At 36.9% G+C, this 20,860-nt stretch overlaps 1 protein-coding gene and 1 long non-coding RNA gene across 6 annotated transcripts in view; one reads left to right on the top strand and one right to left on the bottom strand.

Annotated features, from left to right (window-relative positions):
• DMD (dystrophin) overlaps window positions 1–20,860 on the bottom strand; it is an 870,543-nt gene that overhangs the window by 23,441 nt on the left and 826,242 nt on the right. For 4 of the 5 annotated variants that reach the window (XM_053455059.1, XM_053455060.1, XM_053455062.1 and 1 more), the window contains 7 exons: window positions 16,350–16,551; window positions 14,824–14,909; window positions 11,514–11,671; window positions 6,107–6,273; window positions 3,792–3,903; window positions 1,617–1,753; window positions 1,000–1,038 (listed from right to left, as the gene is read on the bottom strand). In XM_053455059.1, the coding sequence (XP_053311034.1) occupies window positions 1,000–1,038; window positions 1,617–1,753; window positions 3,792–3,903; window positions 6,107–6,273; window positions 11,514–11,671; window positions 14,824–14,909; window positions 16,350–16,551 (901 nt within the window). Of the gene's footprint in view, window positions 1–999; window positions 1,039–1,612; window positions 1,754–3,791; window positions 3,904–6,106; window positions 6,274–11,513; window positions 11,672–14,823; window positions 14,910–16,349; window positions 16,552–20,860 lie in introns of those variants that run through there. The other variant, XM_053455063.1, reaches the window with a different exon arrangement.
• Window positions 9,305–9,777, top strand: LOC128473039 (uncharacterized). Its single transcript, XR_008346243.1, has 2 exons — window positions 9,305–9,562; window positions 9,600–9,777. It is a non-coding gene; the product is annotated as an uncharacterized LOC128473039 (long non-coding RNA).

Raw genomic sequence — 20,860 nt, 5'->3', positions numbered from 1 at the left:
ATACTTGACTTTTTTACGTAGATGCATCTATTCAAAATCATTACACTTGCTATTGTTATTACACATTTTCAGTGCATCTGCTAGCTCTTCCATTAAATATATTCTAATAATTGTATGGCTTTTTACTGTAATGGCTCATAGGTGTCTTAGTAGGGATTTCAACAGCCCATAGTTTGCCATAGAACTCTACATGCACTGCCGACGAAAACCGCTGACTTTTAGCAACATTTGATAAAATGTATTCACTGTAGAGGGTAGGGAAATAAGCTAGTCCATTCAATATAGTGTATACAATATATAAACGGAAACGTTTTAGTATGGTAACTAATCACATTATGGACATATACTACTTTATGCATAGGATGTATACATCATTGCTTAAATAGGGCTCATCCCATCTAACTGAAAACCACTTAAATTGGTTGGACATTTAAGAAAACAGAAGACTATAGGGCCCCCATAAAGCTTATACAATTTGTAATGCCAATATTTTACCTTTAAGTCTTGAGAGTACCCTACATTTTGTAAACATATTGATTTACACTTATAATATACCTTTTGAGAAAAGTATCCCACATCATGCTTAATAAAAAAACTATATTCTAAATAAATCCTTATGTGAAAGGACAAATAGTTCATTGCAGCGGAACACAAAAAGATTTATCCTTATGGTGCTTTAGTGGCTAAAAGACTTAAACCCAACAAAACAATTTGTAAATTGCGTTGCTTGAATATAAATGGCATTTCGTGTACATTCTGAAAAAATTGAACAACATTGTAAATATTTTCCAATACGGACGGTGGACAGTTTATACTTTGCGCAGAAGTTTGAGCTTTTCTTTTTTTGTTATCACAATATTTTCTTGCATTTTAACTGAAACCTTAAACCACAGGTGTGGGGGGGAAACAAAAATATGAAAATGAGGTCATGGGGAGAAATGAAATTATTAACACACATGAAAGCAGCAAGAGCAGTAGCGCAAAATAAAAAGTACTCACGCAGAATCTACTGGCCAGAAGTTGATCAGAGTAACAGGACTGAAAGACAAAAAATGGGGAGGTGAAGATAAAAGATCGAAATCCCACAGAGAACAAAAATAAATAAATAAAAAATGAAATGTGGTATGATAATTGTGAAATCAACATTAAAGGCCAATTTAAGCAGCCAGTGATGAAAGATTTAAAGAAACAAAAAGGTGTAGAGAAATACAAGCTAATTGTAATGTATGTATTTTACAAATGTCTTCTTAGATCATGTTATTAGATTAGAAAAGACAAATAAATGAAAACTCTAAAACACATTTGCTAATAAAGTTTTTGACTATATGAGAAAAGCATTTAGCAGCACTAAATGGGGTATAACGTCACTCATCTTCAATAATTTACTCTTTTTTTTTTATATTTGAAAAGGTAAGAAGGTATAAAAAAGTGGTGCAAACAGATTAAAGTGGAGCAAAAACATCGGAGATGGCGGTTAGTATTGTGTTCATTCTAATTAGAAATCAGCTTGTGTTTCCTACAATGAAAATAAAAGGAAATGTGCAAAATTTGAAACAAATTGAGTCATGAAGAGGTAAGGTGGACCAGCATTGACTGCCTCTGTGCCAGCTACTCACGTTTCCATGTTGTCTCCTTCTAACACCGTTTGAACAGGAAGATAACCCATCCTTGGGTGTTTAGCAAAATATCTTTTTGTCCTGAATTTATTCTTGAGGACCTTTGCAAAGTCGCGAACATCTTCACCAGAAGTAGTCTGAAAGCAGTAAGAATTCATTAAATGGAAAATAACGCATTTATTTTTGGATTTTTTAACATACTAAGGGGCATATCTGCATACCATGTACGTGGTCAGCCTGGTCTTTGAGCCTTTCTTTTAAAAAACTAAATAGCTTTTGGTGAAAAAGCGGCTGAAAAGAAGTCAACGTTGTTGCGTTTCGTGTTCTATAAATGCAGGATTTGGAATCTGCTCAGCATTCTCCTTGAGAAAGTAGGCATCCAGGCATTAAATGCTTTACAAGAAAGTGTTTGGCACTTACCCATTATTTAGTGGCTTATGACAATGTGATTTAGCATTTCTTAGGTTCCTTTTATTGTACTTTAAAGTTCAAAGCTAAATTCAGTCATGGATCACTGTTTATTGAACCAACAGTCAAAACCCATATACCAAACGAGACACCGATAAACAGTTCAACTTATTCCAACTAAAGCAGCACAGGACCACATTCAAGGATAGAGACTTGTTTGTTATGTAGAATCTAGAGGTGTGGTATATCCAAGAATACAAACAGAATAACATTTACAGACACAAAAATCTATCTGACAAATATGAATGAACTCTTTAACCATATTTAAAAAAAAAAACGAGATGAACGATGATGAAATCATCTAGTTTAAAGTGTATAAAAAAACTGCCAAGAACCAGGGATGCACCGAAATTAAAATTCTGGACCGAAATCGAAAATTCAGCATTCACTTGGCCGAAACCGAAAAACGACCCCCCCCCACCTTAAAAAAATTAAACAAATAACCACACTTTTATTTAAAATAAGTAACACCAAAATTGGACAAACAAAATCAATAACAATACTAATATCAAAAATAACAAAATCAACAACAATTATATATATATATAAAAAATTGCTAACATCAATCACACACCTATCATGCCAAGGAAGCCAGTACATGTTGGAACCTGGGCATGATAGGAGTGTAATTACAGCCTCCCTATGCCATGCTATCCCCCCACACTTACACAGGCATGCTATCACACACAAACATTAATCAACTCATTCATATACTAATACTCATATTCATTCTCTTAATCACACATACTTGCTCATACACCCTCCCCCACCCCTTACCTGAACTGCAGATCTCTCACTCGTACACTTCCGCAGGGGCCCTGCTGCTTCCCTCTATGTTGCTTGCACTCTGTGTGAGCAACTTCTCTTGTCCCCCCACCCCATGGGAACAAGTAACGGAGCAAAGTCACGTGATTCCGCTGGGTTCCTGCTTCTCCTGGCTGGTACAAGAGACGCTGCTTGCACACTGCACAGGTAAGCAGCAGGGCCCCTGTGACAATTATTTTCATCCATTTTTTTCATTTTGGCATTTTGCCGATAATGCCCTTTTCGGCCGATATATTTCGGCCACCGATATATCGGTGCAACCCTATCAAGAACACGTTATGCTCAAAGAGACATTTTAATAGAATAAAACTATATTTTGCCTAACTGAAGTGAAATGCTATTTGTAAAGCCTAGCTAGGTTTTTTTTTATTTTAAGAAAATGGAGTTCAGTAATCTAGGTCTCCAGACACACTCGGTTCATTGACTGAATCCCTGATGTCAAGAGAGATATCCATTTGTCAAGAAAACACTGCTTACAACTTCAAGAGAATGGAGCAGTGAAGTAAATCAAGTATCCCTTCACTGATACTTCAGGAAACAGGAGCATGACTGCATCTTGACACAGTTTTCAGACAGGAGAGTTTGGAACTGTACTCCTTGTAAAGGTAATCCACATTAATGAATCTAAAAAGGCATTACAATAAAAATCCTGTTTTTTTTCCTAGTATATGACAGCTTTTCACCAAATTTACATGAAATCTGCTTTAAAAAAAATAATAAAACAAGGTTGTCTCCAGTAGACTCATCTTACAGACTTATTCATAAACAGGATGTGGAAAACCTATTAATTAAGGAGATTGGCCTCACAAATACAATTTTACATTACATAAGTATCACTATTCTAATAATAAAATCGGAATAAATATTCCGTACAGTACTTACTGGAGTGCAATATTCCACCATCGGGTAGTGCATTTTGTGACCTTTTGCAACGCGGCCAGAAAAGAAGCAGCTTTGGCAGATGTCATAATTAAAGTGCTTTAGACTTCGGTACCTATATAAGGGGAACAACATAGCAATATAAAGATGTAGCACAGCAGGTAGAAGCTTAGTCTCCATTTGGTGCATTTGGAGTAGTATGAAAATATTTCAAGGGTTGTAGTTGCAGTCAATTCTAGATCCATTCTCCATGCTCCCTTAAGTTGCTAGCCCAGTACGACCTATCCCTTCATGGCCCATTTCGTTAATTTTCAAAGGTGGCCTCCACGTTAAAAAAAAATAAATAAAAGTCTCCCAAGTTTAAAAGAGAAAAAAATACACATAGGCCTACAGGGTCTTACTCCTGCCTAATCATGTCTAAATCTCTTTATTAATTCTTCCAATACATTAACCCGGCAACCAAAGCGTTATTTGTTTTTAAAGCGTAATCATCTCTCCATCACAGAACAAAAGCCCCAACTGAGGTGCCTGCTAGTGCCATCACACTCACATCTTGGTATCAAATATGCATCGCCCCAGTCAATAGCACTGATAATGAGATATACTCCCATAATCGTGTATTTTAGGTATTTGTCCCTAGGAAAACAATGATGGTGACAGATAGGTTGGAGGGCACAGTCGTAGAGTGCACTGTGTAAAGTGCGCACTCTTTAGAGTTTCTGCTAATGGCACAATAGTCTGCTTCCGGTGTTCCGTTTTATGAATCATTTCATGCTTGCCCGTTGAGATCACTTCTATTTAGTATATTAACACTCCAGAGATGCTTCTAGCTTTTGGGGAGAAATAACTGGGGAGTATAAAGTCGCTATCTCGGAGGTAGTAATCATTTCACAGTCTATTGATTAAATGCATCCTGCATGATTTTGAAGAAGTTTACAAACCAACGAACAGAATGTAGAGAATTCGCAAGGAACATTTGATTTCTTGCATTCTGATTTGATAAATTCAGTGAGACAGATTAACCATGGTTTTTTGTTATGGGTAGAAAACATCGTGGATAAATAATTTATGAGACGGTACTGCTCTGGAAAGATGCGAGGAACCATTTCTGATTAGCGTGCTCATATATTATCTTAAAAGAAGTGGATGTCAATAAGAATTTCTTTTTGGAGCGTATAGAAATCTTTAGAATAATGTGAGATAACCGCTCATTTTTATACAATTCAATTGTCAAAGAAATGAATTTCTTTTATCAATTAAACGTGCTGTGCTTTACTTTTGAGAGCTGATGTGAGCCATACCACAAATTGGTTAGGCAACAACATTATAAAATCTGACCTGAGTTTGTTGATGCAAGTTTATCTGCATTTAAGCAGATGAAGACTACACAGCGTACATGCACATCCAGCTGGCATACTTAAGGGTAATGGCACTAAATGCAGCGTTCTTGTGAACATGTGATCAAGTCATCAGTCAAATTGGAAGACGTTTGCATGAAATCACTGAATCATATATCCATCTTGGCTGAAAACTGAACAAGAACCCGACTCAAGTGCTTGACAGCGGAGTTATAGCATCTTAAAAATAAAAACTCAGGAATTTGTCAAGCTCTGAGAAGCAGTTGAATTGCAATCAAGTTTAAAATACCCCCTTGTAATCAGCATTAAGTAAGAGGATATAAAAATAAGTAAAAAGAATAAAGTGTATAGGAGGGTCCCCAAATTGCCCATTAACCAGAGGTTTTGACCTCCAATGCTCATCAACTTCCAACTCCTTTGAATAGTCCTGCAACACATATTCCTTTTAAATGTGCATGTGAATAATCAACCTGAATTAAAGATCCAGTAAAGTAAACCACTTCTGTCATAGAAGAAAAAAGTTAATTTGTGTGCCTCATGTACATTTTCTAATTCACACTTGATTTTCCCAAGCTGTCTCAATGATGATGTCCGAACATATTTCACCCAATCAGTGGAGATGAGAGGTTGACTCTGCAATCTTTTCTTACTGCTCCTGAAGTGCGAGTCAATTTTGAAACAACTGAAGCTACCGGTACATCGGCTCATTAGCTAATCTTGCATTGGCATCCTCACATGATGTGGTAAGCGGAAGAACAAAACCTTGTCCTATTACTTCCAGCAATACCCATCTTATGCCATATGAATTCTGATTTTACCAGATAGTAGACTCTAGGGCTTAGACCAAATAGCATCATTCTTGCACTTAAGCAAAGTTTAGGAAAAATATATATCAAGGACATTCCACTTGAGTGACGAGAAAACCAAGGAAATGAGTTGTCCTCAGAAAGTTAGCGTTACCTGAATCCAATAATTGGGCACTCCTTACAGATATTGCACTTGGCTTGGTGTTTGGCAGTTTCGGCAGCGGCAACTCTGTGAAGTACAGGGAGCCAGACCATTGACTGTGGCTCCAACCTCATCCAATCCAGAAATAAAGCCGCTTCTATTTCTGGTTTATTGTTAGCCTGTAGGAGGAAACACAACAGAGGCATGACATGAGTCATATTAAAAGGACCACAAAGTACTCAGAGACATAGAGCTATGCTATAAAGAGCAACCCTGGGGCAAGGAACTAAATGTGAAGTGTTCTTAAGGAATTTTCACCGGTTGCTAAGGTGATTACTCCAGGTACCATGAACTTTATAAATGGAAATTGCTGCAGAGAGAAAAAATGCATGGTTAATGGGCATAATGGGGAAAACCAACTCTGGTATCAGTATATTTCAGCTTCTTACAGGCAAAGAGTTGTCTTAATCGACACATCAGCTACAAATGCAATCAATTATACTGAGAAATACAAGCTAAGACTGCTCTAGAAGTCTCAATTATAGAGGAGTTTATTACCGTGTCTGGGAATTCCCAGGATTAGCCCCTAAATCCCTTGGTTTTGCACCAAACTCATACCCCCATGGTTAAATATTAGGGTCATACAGTCTACAGCAAACCCTTTCATATTATAATTTGCTGTAAGGATATCCAGGCATCGCAGCAAGTGCTTTACTCACTAAATGTTTAAATTCCTGCTTAAATAAAGGTGCTTTGATTCATAATATTTCTACCACTGAACAAGTAGCAGACTTCTTAAGGACCATTACAGAGAATCTTTGTACTGGAACAAAGTTAATACATGAACGGTCTCAGTGACAGCTCCTTTCCTAGGTATGTGTATTAGCCCTAGGGCTAATCACTATAAACGAAAAACACCAGTCCAGTGAATATGATCATTTGCAGTCATTTTTGTAACTTTTAGGGCTGAAGAACACTCTGATTTGCTCATACTCAGCAAACATTTTGAGATCATTAAAAAGAGGGATTTGGGTTCACTGGAGGACTTGTAGGGAGCATGGCGACATAGTATTTTACCTTGTGAAAGGTGGCAAAGATACCTATTTGCTACGATCCAAGGTCTCGAGACCCACTGCACATAATATTGCATCAACATTGCATTATATTTCGTTGCATCATATACTTCACATCATATTTCATGTTTTCAGCCTTTTATAAAAATAATAGCAACTGGGACTTGCAGAAATCAGGCTTCTATAAAGTTAAACCAAGCTTGAGTGGAATGTCTAAAATACTCATATCATTTCCCTTGTTCATTCATTGGCTGATTTGGCCTACTAATTTAATGCAAATTAAACATATTCTTCTAAAATATGAGAAGGGAAGATAAATCATTACAATATGAAAATAGGAATGCATACACATTTTCGAGAAATTGAGAGCTAATCATTAGAGGGATGTTTATCTACAGAGACTCCGATTCTTCAGGAATCAATAAGCCAGTACATTAATGGAAAAGCTGATTAATATGCATTTTTTAATAGGAAAAGATGCATTCTGTATAGAATAGCGCACTGCATGTTCCAACTAGAATAAGAATGAGCAGTTAAGAGAATCAGACTCCGTTTCGGTAATCAGCATAAATTAAGAAGGCAGAAAAAGCCACACAGAGAGGACAGCAATTCAGTAAAACCATATATCTGATTTATTTTTCAGCCAATAATCAATGTTAATTTGTTAATTGTAATAAAGGGGGATTGATGGACGACCCTATCTCCGGAGCCCACACAGGCAAATAACCGTGCTTGGCTGAGATTAGCACGTCTAAAATGTATCAAACATTTGAGAATTACTTGGAGATTTAAAGTCACGTGGTAGAAATCCGGTCAAGGGCAGCCTCTGCTTTTTTTTTTTTTTTTTTGTGGATCATTTTCTCAGCCGCTAATACAATTTCCTAGGTGACCTCCAATTCTAGGAAAGAGCAGGCACAGAGGATTTCACTGAAAATAACAATACACTATAAATCATCAGCAGGTCACAACGGGTTTATGAACCTGTTCATTGCCCAACACAAACCTGCATGCTAGTGTCTTGAACTTAAGATCTGTTATTATTTCATTATTAAATTAACTTCCTCTTCTTATGCCTAGTGGATTTTTGCTTGTACAGGGCCTGATCCATCCATCCTTTAATATCTACATCTATGTATGTATTTTGTTTTGTATAAAACACGGTCATTTTTTCTCCCTAGTAGAGCGTGGAAAGATGTGGACCATGACCATCCGTAGTGTAAGCCCAGGAAGAACCAGGGTTGCATTACAATAAGATTTACCTACATGTGAAAGATACGATAACTGTGAAAATATTCTATAATATATTTTATGTCCATGAATAAGACCATGTAGAATTTTCATTTTTACCCTATCTACTGAAAGATAGCTGGGTTGTGTAGAAGCCTACAATGATGATTGTAGGACGTACTTATAGTTGGTAAACTATCTTTCTTTTATTGGTACAAGGATGCTATTAATACACACTAGACATCCGTTTTTTTTAAATCACAATCAAATGGTACATAAAGGGTGGTGACCTTATGTACTTTTATGGTGGGCACAAAACACTACAAAACACAAATTATATTACATACTTGGGAAGGTGCAGATTATTCAATTTTAGGGTTTTCTCAACACTACATTTTTGATATGTCAGAAATCAGTTTTTAGTTGAGATGACAAACTAAGGTAACTTGGTTAAAAAATTACTGAGGAAGTCCAATACACAGCCCGTGTGCCCAACCAGCCCATGAAGTGCCCACAAGTTAGAAGGTAAATGTCTAGATAAAGCTTAATAGATATGAGGCTGACAAGAAGCATTAGAGAGGTCATACATGATCTCTGTGGTGGTTTTATCAACCTCCTACCAATAGTGCTTGAATCCCACCAAATGTGGAAGAAGGTCCCTTTATTTCCACTGATTAGTACTAATGATAGCAACAACAGCAGCAACCAACACTTGGTTTATCAAGTGAATGTCAGGCAGCCTCGCAAAGAAGAAGCAAACCTCGGTTTGATCTGTTTTGGGTTTTTCTTTTGTTTGCAATTAAAATGAAGAAATATAAAGCTGGCCATGGAATGCTTGTGTTACGGCTAAAGTAACCGTCTCTTACACGGAACAGAGGTTTGCTTTCAGCCTTTCATATCCCTGCAGGCAAACACCTAACCAAAGAGCTCTGCAGCCTGTATTTGCTTTTTAAACATTTGTTTGTTCAGGCTGCACAAACCCAGAATAAAATACCGAAGGAGAGCTCGAGCTGTTTGGATGACATTTACAGACCTGTACGGCTAAAGGGGAGGACACATTACCATTCTCTAAGGGCTAACACGGCATGTCAGGGGACCACACAATATGCCAGACAAACAAACTGCAGCTTTAACATTCTTCTGCAGCACACAATACTGCAATCAGCATGTTCCGGATTGTCCTATATTCCCGAAGGAGAATAAAGAGGGGCAATTTTCCGTTTTTTATTATTTATTTCTATAAATAGATTCAAGTGGGAAAAAAAATGGACATGGAAGAAAAGCAATCAATGTTTTTGACAGTTCCTTTCTATTTCATTGTTTCTTTTTGGTCAGCCTGCAGTGTATTATGGATGGCTACTTTCAGTTTTTTTTTTGTTTTTTTTTTAAAGGGAATAAAAAAAAATTCAAATAAATTAACAAATCCAAAAATAAGACTACACTTGCATTTCAAGAACACCACACTGAGAGGATTCTTTATGGTAATGCTAATTAAGTCCTCCTTTAATTATTTCCTCCATAGGCTTTAATTCGTTTTTATAAATGTTTTTAGATTTCTTCGTTTTCAAACAATTCTGATAACTTTCTTTCTGAATACCTATTTTCTTTCAAATCTATTTCAACTCGAACAGAGATTAGAGAAAAATAAGGAAAGAAGTAAATTAAGCCTGTTCTGTAGTTGGGCAGAACTTCCATTAATTCTCCCTCGCAGAATAGGCCTACATTCAGAAGCTGGATCAGAAAGAGAAAAACGTTATCGTGATTGGTCCTAAAGCCTTTGGATGATTAGTGATAAAGTTCTAGGCTACTGGATATCTGCTTTTAGATTAAATATAAAGAATTCCAGAAAGCCATAGGGAAAACAAAGCAGCTTTTCTTTTAAATCTCTTTAAGAAATACATTTCGAGTCCAGCAACTGATTTATTCAACAAGGCTTCCTCGGCTCACGCCGCTGATCTGCGTTTTACTTCTAGAGGAAAAAGCACTTTCCAAATGTATATATGCAAGCAAACATTTACTCGAAACGACAGCATCTGATGGGCAGAAGGGTTTAGGATGAAGCAATGCTGTTATTACATTTATTACTTCTCACCCAATTGCACTTTAGTAAACCGAAGCATTGTGAGATAAAATAGCTTGCCCTGTGTCACGGGGAAAAATTGAGTCTGTATTATATTCCCAAGAAGACAAGAGGTTTGTTTTGTGGAACACGGCAGCCATGACCCTGTTATGTTTTCAGCTAGGACCTCGTTCCTGCATAATTAGCAGCAAAGTTGGGAACATATTTGGGATTCTCGAGTGCTTGGTCTATGTTGCAGTAGGGGTTCTGTAAGCAGTTCAAACTAAAAGGAATAGGAATTAAATATAAGTGCACATATCGATCAAGTGAATTGCCACGGTTGTCAGTGGTGGCATTTACATGATACGATGCGTGATGGGTGGCATTTAGGATAAATGAGATTTATCTCGGTGTACCTTTCCATTTTCTTCCTCTTTGGTATCTATCTTCTATAGTGATGCTTCCTAATACTAGCTAAATGCAACAGGCTTAACAAGGTACACATGATGCATTCTCACTAAATAAACACTAGTGACAATAGAAGAATAACGCTTACGTGTATTATAATTTCATTATTTAGTTCAACAAAACATTCTTTTTTTTGTAAGTATTTCTCCAGATCAGAACACAACACTAGCTGAATGCAAAGTTGAATATCATCTAAATTGGAGTTGGTCCATTTGGGCTTTGTAATCATCTCTTTTCTGTTTATATTGGATATACACACACACACACACACAACTTCTGATGCATGGTTGTGTTATTTAACCCTCTACATGTGGCAAGAAATCAAGTGACTATGTCAGGGTGAACAGAGGAACACCGACTATGCCAGGGGTGGATACATGTGGATATGTAGTTGCAAAATCCGCAGATTGTGCAACATGAACATAATGCATACTCTTTAAACATAATAATGCTTTTATCCTCAAACATGTTCTGTTTTCAATGTAAAAGTTTCAGGAAACCTTCACTGTCAGATATTTCTTTTGACCGGTCACTAATACATTTTAGTTCTAAAAACAATTGGATGCACACAAAAAAGTACACAAGTACTCACATATTGAAAGCAGCTCCGAACACTGGGTTCGATGTTGCTGCCACCAAAGGATGCCACTTCTCCCAGCTGCCTTGGTATCTGAATGGCATCATGTAGAAGAAGGCCCAGTCTCCGTTGGTCACAGAATCCAGTCGAACTTGCCACCTGCTTGAACAGGTCTAGAAAACAAATTATTTATACTCAGGAAAATTATGTATATGTTTGAAGGTTACAATCAGAGTACAGTTTATACCGAGTTGTGCGTTTCCTAAAGGGTTAAATGTGTTGGGATTACTCCAAATAATTCAAATGGCTGCTTAAACTACCGTGTTCACGCTACTGAAATTGTAATCTTGTAATAGTGGATTCCGGTATATCTAAATGCACATTTATACGGCAAATCTGATATTCAGAAATGTCAGAAAAACGCCTGTAAAGACCTGGATATATATATATATATATATCTATACCATATACATTTGGGAAAGGGTACAGGACGGGCACAATAGCCTGGGGGTTAATGGATTTCTTAAAATAAACTCTATGGCAGCGTGCATACTTTTAATTGAATTTTCATCAATTACATTAATGCTTAACAGTCCTGGCTGGTAACAACGGGGATTAATAATAGTAGTGGTTTGGTCTCAGATCTGCTGGGTTTGTTGTACACTAATTTGCAATAGTTCCTTACAATAGAAAAGAAAGGTTTTAGGATGATTTAAATTCATGAAATAAAAAGTCCCAGCTGCCTTAGGCAAAAAGGAAAAGTTAAAGACGATTAATGTGGCCTATCAGAAAATAATATATATATATATATATATATATATATATATATATATATATATATATATATATATATATATATATATGCACACATTCATATTATATATGGTATATGCACGCACGCACGCACGCACACACACACATATACCGATACAGGTTCTGAACTACATAACAATACCTATATAATAGTATCTGAAAGCTAAATTGCTATTATTCTCTTCCACTGAACATAGGCTAATTATATGTCTCATTGAGATTTAGAACAGTTAGAAAATACCATAACAGACACTGTATTTTTCTTCCTTTATTTTTTGGACTTTCATTGTGGAAATCAAACTTAAGTACATGGAATCATTTTCTTAAGAGCTGCCACCCTGATTCTCAACCACCACCACGAGTGGCCCGCATGTCACTTATACGAGTATCTCATAACGCGAGTCGGACAGGCACCCTGTGATTTTAATCTGAAATGTTCAAAAGCCATTTAAAATTGCACAGTTAAAGTCAAAGTCAATCTGCCCTCCCCAAAATAAAAGAAATCATTTCAAGCGCTGTTCAAAAGACCTACCGAATTAAGAGCGGAAATTAAACCAAGCTCTGAACTTACAGCACTGTGAGACATTTGATGTACTCTACTCTGTATTTAATGTCACTCAAGGAGCGAGGGGTTACTTTAGGTATAATAAGGTACATTTTAAAACAAAAAGGGAACTTTATGGCCAAGATGAATTACTAAAGGTACCATTGTGCTATAACAAAACACTTTAGATGATGGTCTTTTAATTCCATACATGCCACCCGTAATGCGTGGAACTGGGTAAATTCCTCGGCAACATTGAACTGTTTCCCTTTGTATTTGATTTAAAATATTTGCGTGTTTTCTGATCTAATTTGCATTCCAATACGCGTATACGATAACAAAAACGTACATAGACCTTCACTAACCAGCGATGAATGAATTTCCATGTGAAGCCTGCTTAAGGTATACATACTGTAGAGATGCTAAAACCGAGCAATATTGCGCAATTTCTAGTCTTTTTTTTAATTGAAATATTAAGGCTTTTTAAGACTGTATGTAAAGAACAAATCTGGTACAAAATGGTGAAAGTGGAGATATCAGCTGAATTCCATACGTTGACATGATGAATGCCCCTAAAGGTCTCCACCAGAATGAACCCACATAAATCACTTTTTTTTTTTTTTTTTTTTTAAAAGGCTGCCACCTTTCTTAAGCTATTTTCGTTTGTCCGTCACCTTATTTCCCTTTCCTTATGTCACCCGCCTACTTAGAGATTATCATTTAGCGGGGTGCCAGATGCTATCATGGGAAAAATAATATTAAAACTGCTTCCCTGTTAATGTCACTCTGTCCTCTACCTTATTCAAAATATGACATTAAGTGCGACCCGTCTTTCGTTTACTAAAGCAAGGCTTTTTATCTCCAAGCTACATCTGAGTTTTCCCATATGTGGTCACACACCTGGAAGACAGTCAATGCTCCGCTATGCTTTAGATTACATGCAGGTATCTTATTTTAGGGACAATACTGTTTGACTAAGGCGAAGAAAACCGCCTTAGATGTCCTCATGGCCACGTAAGACAAAAACCACCATATCTTTGGAGAGCAAGCTATTATTTTCACATCAGTGTCCCTTTAAAGAAGTGGCAGTCAGTTCTTGTTTGAACTCTTCAGTCTATTTAAGTGTGCTAAACTATTTAATAAGCATGCACTCGTGTGCACAAAGTCTTATTTCCTGTAAATCTAAACTGTAGACACAGATAAATTACTGTGCCTTCCAACGGTGCCATTTTATCTCCCTCTAGAGGCCGCGTTCCAAGTTTCCTCCATTAACACCATATAGCTCAGGTGCATTTCTGTCCTTAAGCCTCAGCATGTTTTCAAGTGTAGTACATTTGATTTACAGATTTGTTTACAACTCGGAAATTTGTTTCAGAACTGGAAAAAGGTGTGAAAATGACAGTTATAAATATACGGGTTACTGACATATTTACGATAATAACGTTGTTCACGAAGAAAATTGTGTGCACTTCCAGTACTTTGTAACACATTCTCAACAGCTCATAGACAACTGGATTTTGAAAGAGGATTCAGAATACAGAAGAATTACAAGCAGAAAATTCAATTTTATAGTTTTTACCGTTTCAATTTTATAGTTTTTATAGTTTTTTTTAAAGAAGTCATCTATACAATGTATTATTTGTATTGAGTAAACACATGATGCTAATCCATGAAAGATTTCTGATAAAATTATGAATTAAAATGTACTAACAGGAAGTGGCATGAAAATAAATGTAATATCATTTTTAGGATATATAGACATCCTATCTGTAATTCGTATAGATGCCTTGGATAAATAGCACAGATAACGTAATTCCATTAATCAAACAGTAAGTACTTACAGTCACAGAGTTAAACATGAGTGAAAAAAATGAACAGCATTATCTACATACAAAGTAAATTCTGGTCATTAATCGAATGTAAATTTTACTGCATTTCTAAATGAAACATCATTAAAGGAATACATACATCTATACTTATCTTCCAAATGTGCTTTACACAGGGATATAACGCCAGTTTTAAAAGACAACACACGGATCCTTCCCGTTCGACCTCTGTGTAGAAAATGGAGGGAAAATGCCGCTATTAGATGTACTGTTCAGGTACCAACTTTTTTTTTTATTATTATTTAATATACTTGTATTTTCTGTATATCACCCATCATGTTTAAACACACATGGTTAATATTTCTATTTTACATTTATCATATATCTATCTATCACTTCAAAATAAAAGGAGGTTACTTAAATTAAAATTTTGAAGTTTCACCGGCAGAGTTTTATTCAATTGGAGCTCAAACTAAAAAAAAAAACTGTATGGAAAACTACTTTGTTATTTAATAAAAATATTTTAGTTAAAAATATTTACAACTTTTTCTCTAGAGGTTCACCCAATCTTCAAGCTAAAAAACAAATAAAGGTTTTAAAGATAGCCTTATTATCATACAAAGCAATGGAATTGTTCTGCTGATTGCCCCATTTTGATTGATGGGGAAATAAGACCACCTTTTCAAGCCTCATCAGAATCAATTTATATACAAACCCCCCGTGGAGATGTTAATGTTAGTGGAGCCTTCTCAATTCTGAATAATCAAGCAATTTCCTGCCACCTCTTTTTTATTATTATGCATGCTGCCTACATCAGGGTATAAATTACAGTCCAATTTGGGAGAAAGGAAAGTATTTACTCCAACACAATGTTTAATCATTACGTTTTGCCTTTGTAGATGAGTTGCGATGACCTCATAGACTTCACTATAAATAATGCAGAGCCAATCCTGGTTTGATTCTTCTCCAAGCAAAAGCAACTAATTATTCGCTTACGTACGGTACGCTCAGTCCATGTTAAAGGAGAAATCTGCCAAGGTTTTCCCTTACAAATCCGTGGGCCCAAATATAGCGAACCGACACATTGAAGGTTTTGCTATCCATTATATACATGTATGAAGCACGGTTTTATAAAGTTTATAGGAATTTACTGTTCCAGTAACTCTACTTACCGTACCGCTACAGATAAGATGCTGGAGTGCCAGAAAAATAAAACAACCTATTTCCAGCTGATCTATAAATCTCCAGCTATGGGAATGGGGGGGTTGGAGCTATTGTGCGCACGGTTCAGCAGACATCTCTAATGCTAGAAACCTCTCGGCAGGGTCATACAGGACAAAGATGAATCCTGTCAATGTATTGCAAGCATTTCCTGTAATTCTATTTACTTATGCATTCTTGCTAACCTGTCACAAAATACATGTGGTTTGTAGAGGCTAGTTTATGCAGAGCATATTATCATTTTCAATCCCTACCGGAGGAGGTGGCTGTGTTCAATGTGTGTCTGGGGATCTTATTTGAAGGCCTCTAAAAGCCTTTTAGATTTATGAAATGCTAACTGCCGCCCTGCTGATTCCACTTGCCGGCATTCACTGCATAACAAAAGGTGACATTCCATTATTCTAACCCTAGCGAGCAGTACAAAGTAATCAGGACAACAGCACCCACGTGTCATAAACATTCAGCAGCCAGTTGAGGCACATATCCACACAGAGAGGGACGTTCACTAGGTTGTTGTGCTCTTGTTCCAGTCGATCGTAAATGGTGGTCAAGCAATTAATAATCTGTAGGATGTCCATGAGCTGGTCGTTCTGCTTGAGGTTGTGCTGGTCCAAGGCATCACAGGCTGCAGACAAACCCAGCAAATCCACTAAAAAAGAAAAAACAAACACAAGGCATATTATTCTATATTCCATGACAAATATCACGCTAAGGAGAGAAGAAGAATATACGTACTATGCCTTGCATTTCCTTCCGGACTTGCATACAAAAAGACGGGTGGAACGGTAATTGTTTACTTAACGTGTTTTGTCCCACAGGTATTAGAAAAAACACAGTTCAAAAACATGCTTTCCAAAGAGGTTAAGGCCTTGTGTGTTGATGATGTCAATTTCTAAACAGGCATTTTAACCATTCCAATGATGAGAAGGTTGAAAGGAACAAGGGTTCCTTTACTGTGTGATGAATGATTGCTTCAGAAGGTTTCATGAACGGTGTTTTTGCAGGTCACCAACATACTTGACAGAACACATTTCTTCAGTTATTTGTACATTCATGGTCAGCCTCCACAAGCATACTGTCTTCTTGGACTACTTATTATATTCTAGTAGTCACACCATCCATCACTACTACATATTTCTTAAAATTTTGCCTATGAATAAGTCTCCTGAGGCATAAATATACGAACTCTCCCTTAAACGGCAATCTACAATGTCAACAGTGACCACATCTTCACAAGCATGTCAATCCAAAGCTTTACAAAGAACCCTTGAAAAGGAATACACAGATACGCCACAGCACAACTAATATTCCCTTATACAATTATACAACGTGACTTTTCATGCGTATAAGAGGCACCAACTAACAAATGGCCGTAAGCTATTTAAATATATTTTAGCAATCTTTGTATTTAGTCATTTTAATGGGGCGCTTTCTTTAGAAAATTGACTTTCTACAATTTGTAATACTACATTTTAAAGTTATACAAAGCTGAAAATGAACCTGATTTATTGAACCCTAACACAAAGGAGTATTCCTATAGACACAATGTAATATTGAAGACAGGAAAGATTGATTTTCAAACATTCCAGGCAGTTTGGCAGTCATTGTTTACTTTTTATTTGATGAACGCAGGGCAATTATAGAAAGGTTGACTTGGGTTAAACTGTGGGTTTCTTCCTCTTCCCACAAAATGAACCCATAGGATACTAGCGCTTTATTATACCGCTATGAACTATTGAAGCAAGGCTGGTCTCACAAGGCTGTAAATCTGTAATATCGCCAATTATCTTACTACCCAGTGATGTAGGAGAAAAAAGAAAACTCCACTGTATCTGTGCATGCACATCAAGCCAACAATAAAGGGATGCACGGTCAGGATACAGACTTAGATTATTTTTAGTATCCCATATGCCGTGTAGTGACCGTAGCATCTATAAATACAACCGGAATCCGTATATTTTCACCCATGCTTACAAAGATGGAAACCTTAAGAAGATCCAGTTGCATCATTATATTATATGAAGTGGTCCCATTAAACCACTTACCATATGTCAAGCATGTAATCATAAATATTCTGTGCACAAGGGGGACACACGGCTGGTAAGCAGATGATATTTTCGTTCCTTGAGAAATCTGCAGTGTTTTAATGAGTGTGGAATCATTAATGATGGCGATAACCTGCGCATTAGCTACAGTCATTAGTCACTGCCACAGCAATCAAGCACCAGCACGGATTTTTTTATTTTTTTTTTTTTAATTGAGAAAATATGAGCTTTGCCGCCATCTAAATCAATAAGGCAAATAAATACATGATCCTTTGCGTTATGTTCATTACTCCATTGGCACTGAAAGCGTTAATACCCCAACTAGACATTTCAGAGCTAAAAACAGCACGGTGCCAAACCCCTGGAAATGACCTAGCTTCAAGGTTAGGGACAATATAGCAGCATAATTAATAAAATTAATCCAGAAAGAGCAACCACACACTGGACGCTGCAAAGCAATCTCGTAACCTTCTTTGGTGGCAGAGACACCCATTATTTCTAGCTATTATTATCTACATCCTGTGCGGTGGATGAATAGCGAAATCAGCCAATATAATTGCCAACGTAAAATTTTTTATCTAAGATTAGAATTAAATGAAAAACCGTGGGATAGCATATTTCACTCAAATTCTACCTGTCGTTTTGGAATACTAAGAAATCAAAATATATCATTGTGTGAATCGAACTCTGTGACGCATCATAGAACATTGACGCATGGACCAGAGAGGTAGCGCTACAGTACAGCAGCTACATAGGGTCCACTCTGACGATGTGGAAGGCGAGACACATGCTGCATCGCTTAGGTTATGTATAATTATTCTTTTCATCAATTGTTTCAGACATGGGCCCTTAGATGTACAATATTTGCTTAAGGGCCCCTTAAAAATCTAGAACCATCCCTACCAACAGCTTAACCTAATGGTGTAGTTTATATCTCGACTAGACATCACAGACTATAAAACTTACATTTGTAACAGGATAACTTTTCATTTACATATTCCATACTCTCATATCTTAAATGAATGAGAGATCGTCCATAAATGATGCTTTTAATACTCTATACAGGGGAGAACATTCTATCTATACATTGGGCTTCAAACTCATGATCAAATGTGCAGATTTGAAAAATAAACTATTTCTTCCATTTATGTGGACAAAAGAGTTTCTATATCAGTGTCCTTCAGAGGAATATCAGAGTGGTCCTCCTTATCTGAAACCTGTGTCGCCAGTATCAGCTTCTGATAAGATACTTGTGCTGTTCCCATCACAGAGACAACAAGCCACCAGATGTAGAGAAACGGCAGAGTACTGGAGCTCACCGGAGGAGAGTTTGGTAGCTGGATAACCTTATAAGACACCTTCTGGCAGTAGACCACAAACTCGCTTGGTTTACCATGTCCAATATAATACAACAACAAGACATTATGAACTGTGCATTACATCCGCATTATGTCTGTAACTTGGATGAACAATGACATGCCTTCTAAAATAATTTTATAAAAATTAAATTAGGAGTGAGGCAGGATCTAGTATCGGCAACAGACCAATGGAATGTTTTATCACAGATCCACACTGCATTTTAAAGAAGGAAGGAAGGTTATGTACAAAGAGCAATTCTGGTGAAAAAAGATGAAAGTTGCACAACTATCAACTATCCTATTGGTTGCCATGGGAACTGCACCACATTTAACTCTTGAAATCATTCAAGTGGCTGTTTAATTTCCTTCCAACGTTTGTTAATTTTAAAATAATGTAGTCTCCTGCAAAACAAAATCTTCCATTTAATTTGAGATATTATAGGTCGACGATCAAAATCCAACTTCAAAGTTTAATATCAGGTTTCTCTAATTGGATTCTGGAAAAAAATACTGGTTCAGAGAGCCCCTGTGAATAAAAAAAGGTTTCTAGCTTATTATAAACCTTGAGGAAAAGGGCTAATTTGGGAGACTGGGAGGCATTGTCTCTTAATTTGCTGACAAATAAAACCTCAACCATGCTTAGATGCACGTCTTGTCCGACATCAGCAAATCAAGGAATGGCTTGTTTATCAGCAACATTCCCCATGGGTTACAGAGAAACACTTCTGTCTCACACCAATTTATTAACCAGATTGGAATTGCTGCGCTGTCTTCGGAACACCTTTAATTCGACGCTTTCGGCTAAATGCTCGGCTCCTCGGGGACTCAGGATCAATGGTAATTAAGTGAACCCCTCAAGCTTTTGGGTGGCAGTTCAATTATCAGGACGGCTGCTGACAAACTTTTCACACTACCAGATAGCATCGTCCTAAAAGCAGTTAGTGGAACACTTTATTACAAACCATCTGTCGAGAGTTTACAAGACAAAATGCACGGGAGTGATCACCATGGAACACTACACATCCTTAAGCCTGTACGGCTTGAATGAAGAAAAATACAACGGGAAGCATTATGGAAAGTAGTGAACGTGTGAATATTTAACACAATTAGAAAATAATTACAAATTAGCAGGCTAGGTGAGGTTGTCGCTCATCAAACAAAAAGGAACCGCCATCTACGGGTAAAATAAAACCTTCCTTTACTCCATTTCTTATGTAGACCCTGTTTTTCATGTACCCCTCCTTGCAATTGCATGAAGGTAATTTAGTGGCATAAAAAAAATGGGACCACAGATGGGGTGTTGAGCTGCAGCCCTAGCATAGCAGCTTCTCCTAAAATTAAATGGTATTTATACCAGGTTGAAGAATCTACGTTATAGTACTGTATTTTGCGTTCCTTGATGAGGCTGCATGGGACGATGGAGGGTCCATTTAAGCCTTCCTTGTGTACCTCCACAATCTTTTTACTTGGAAAGATGAAATGTAGTAGCAGGAACATTAAATAAATGCATTTAGGTGTGTTGTAAATGCCCGTGATATGCTTCCAATATCACGTT

Source organism: Spea bombifrons, chromosome 2, assembly GCF_027358695.1.
Source record: "Spea bombifrons isolate aSpeBom1 chromosome 2, aSpeBom1.2.pri, whole genome shotgun sequence".
Lineage (NCBI taxonomy): Eukaryota > Metazoa > Chordata > Amphibia > Anura > Pelobatidae > Spea > Spea bombifrons.
This window is presented reverse-complemented; position numbering and strand designations above follow the sequence as displayed.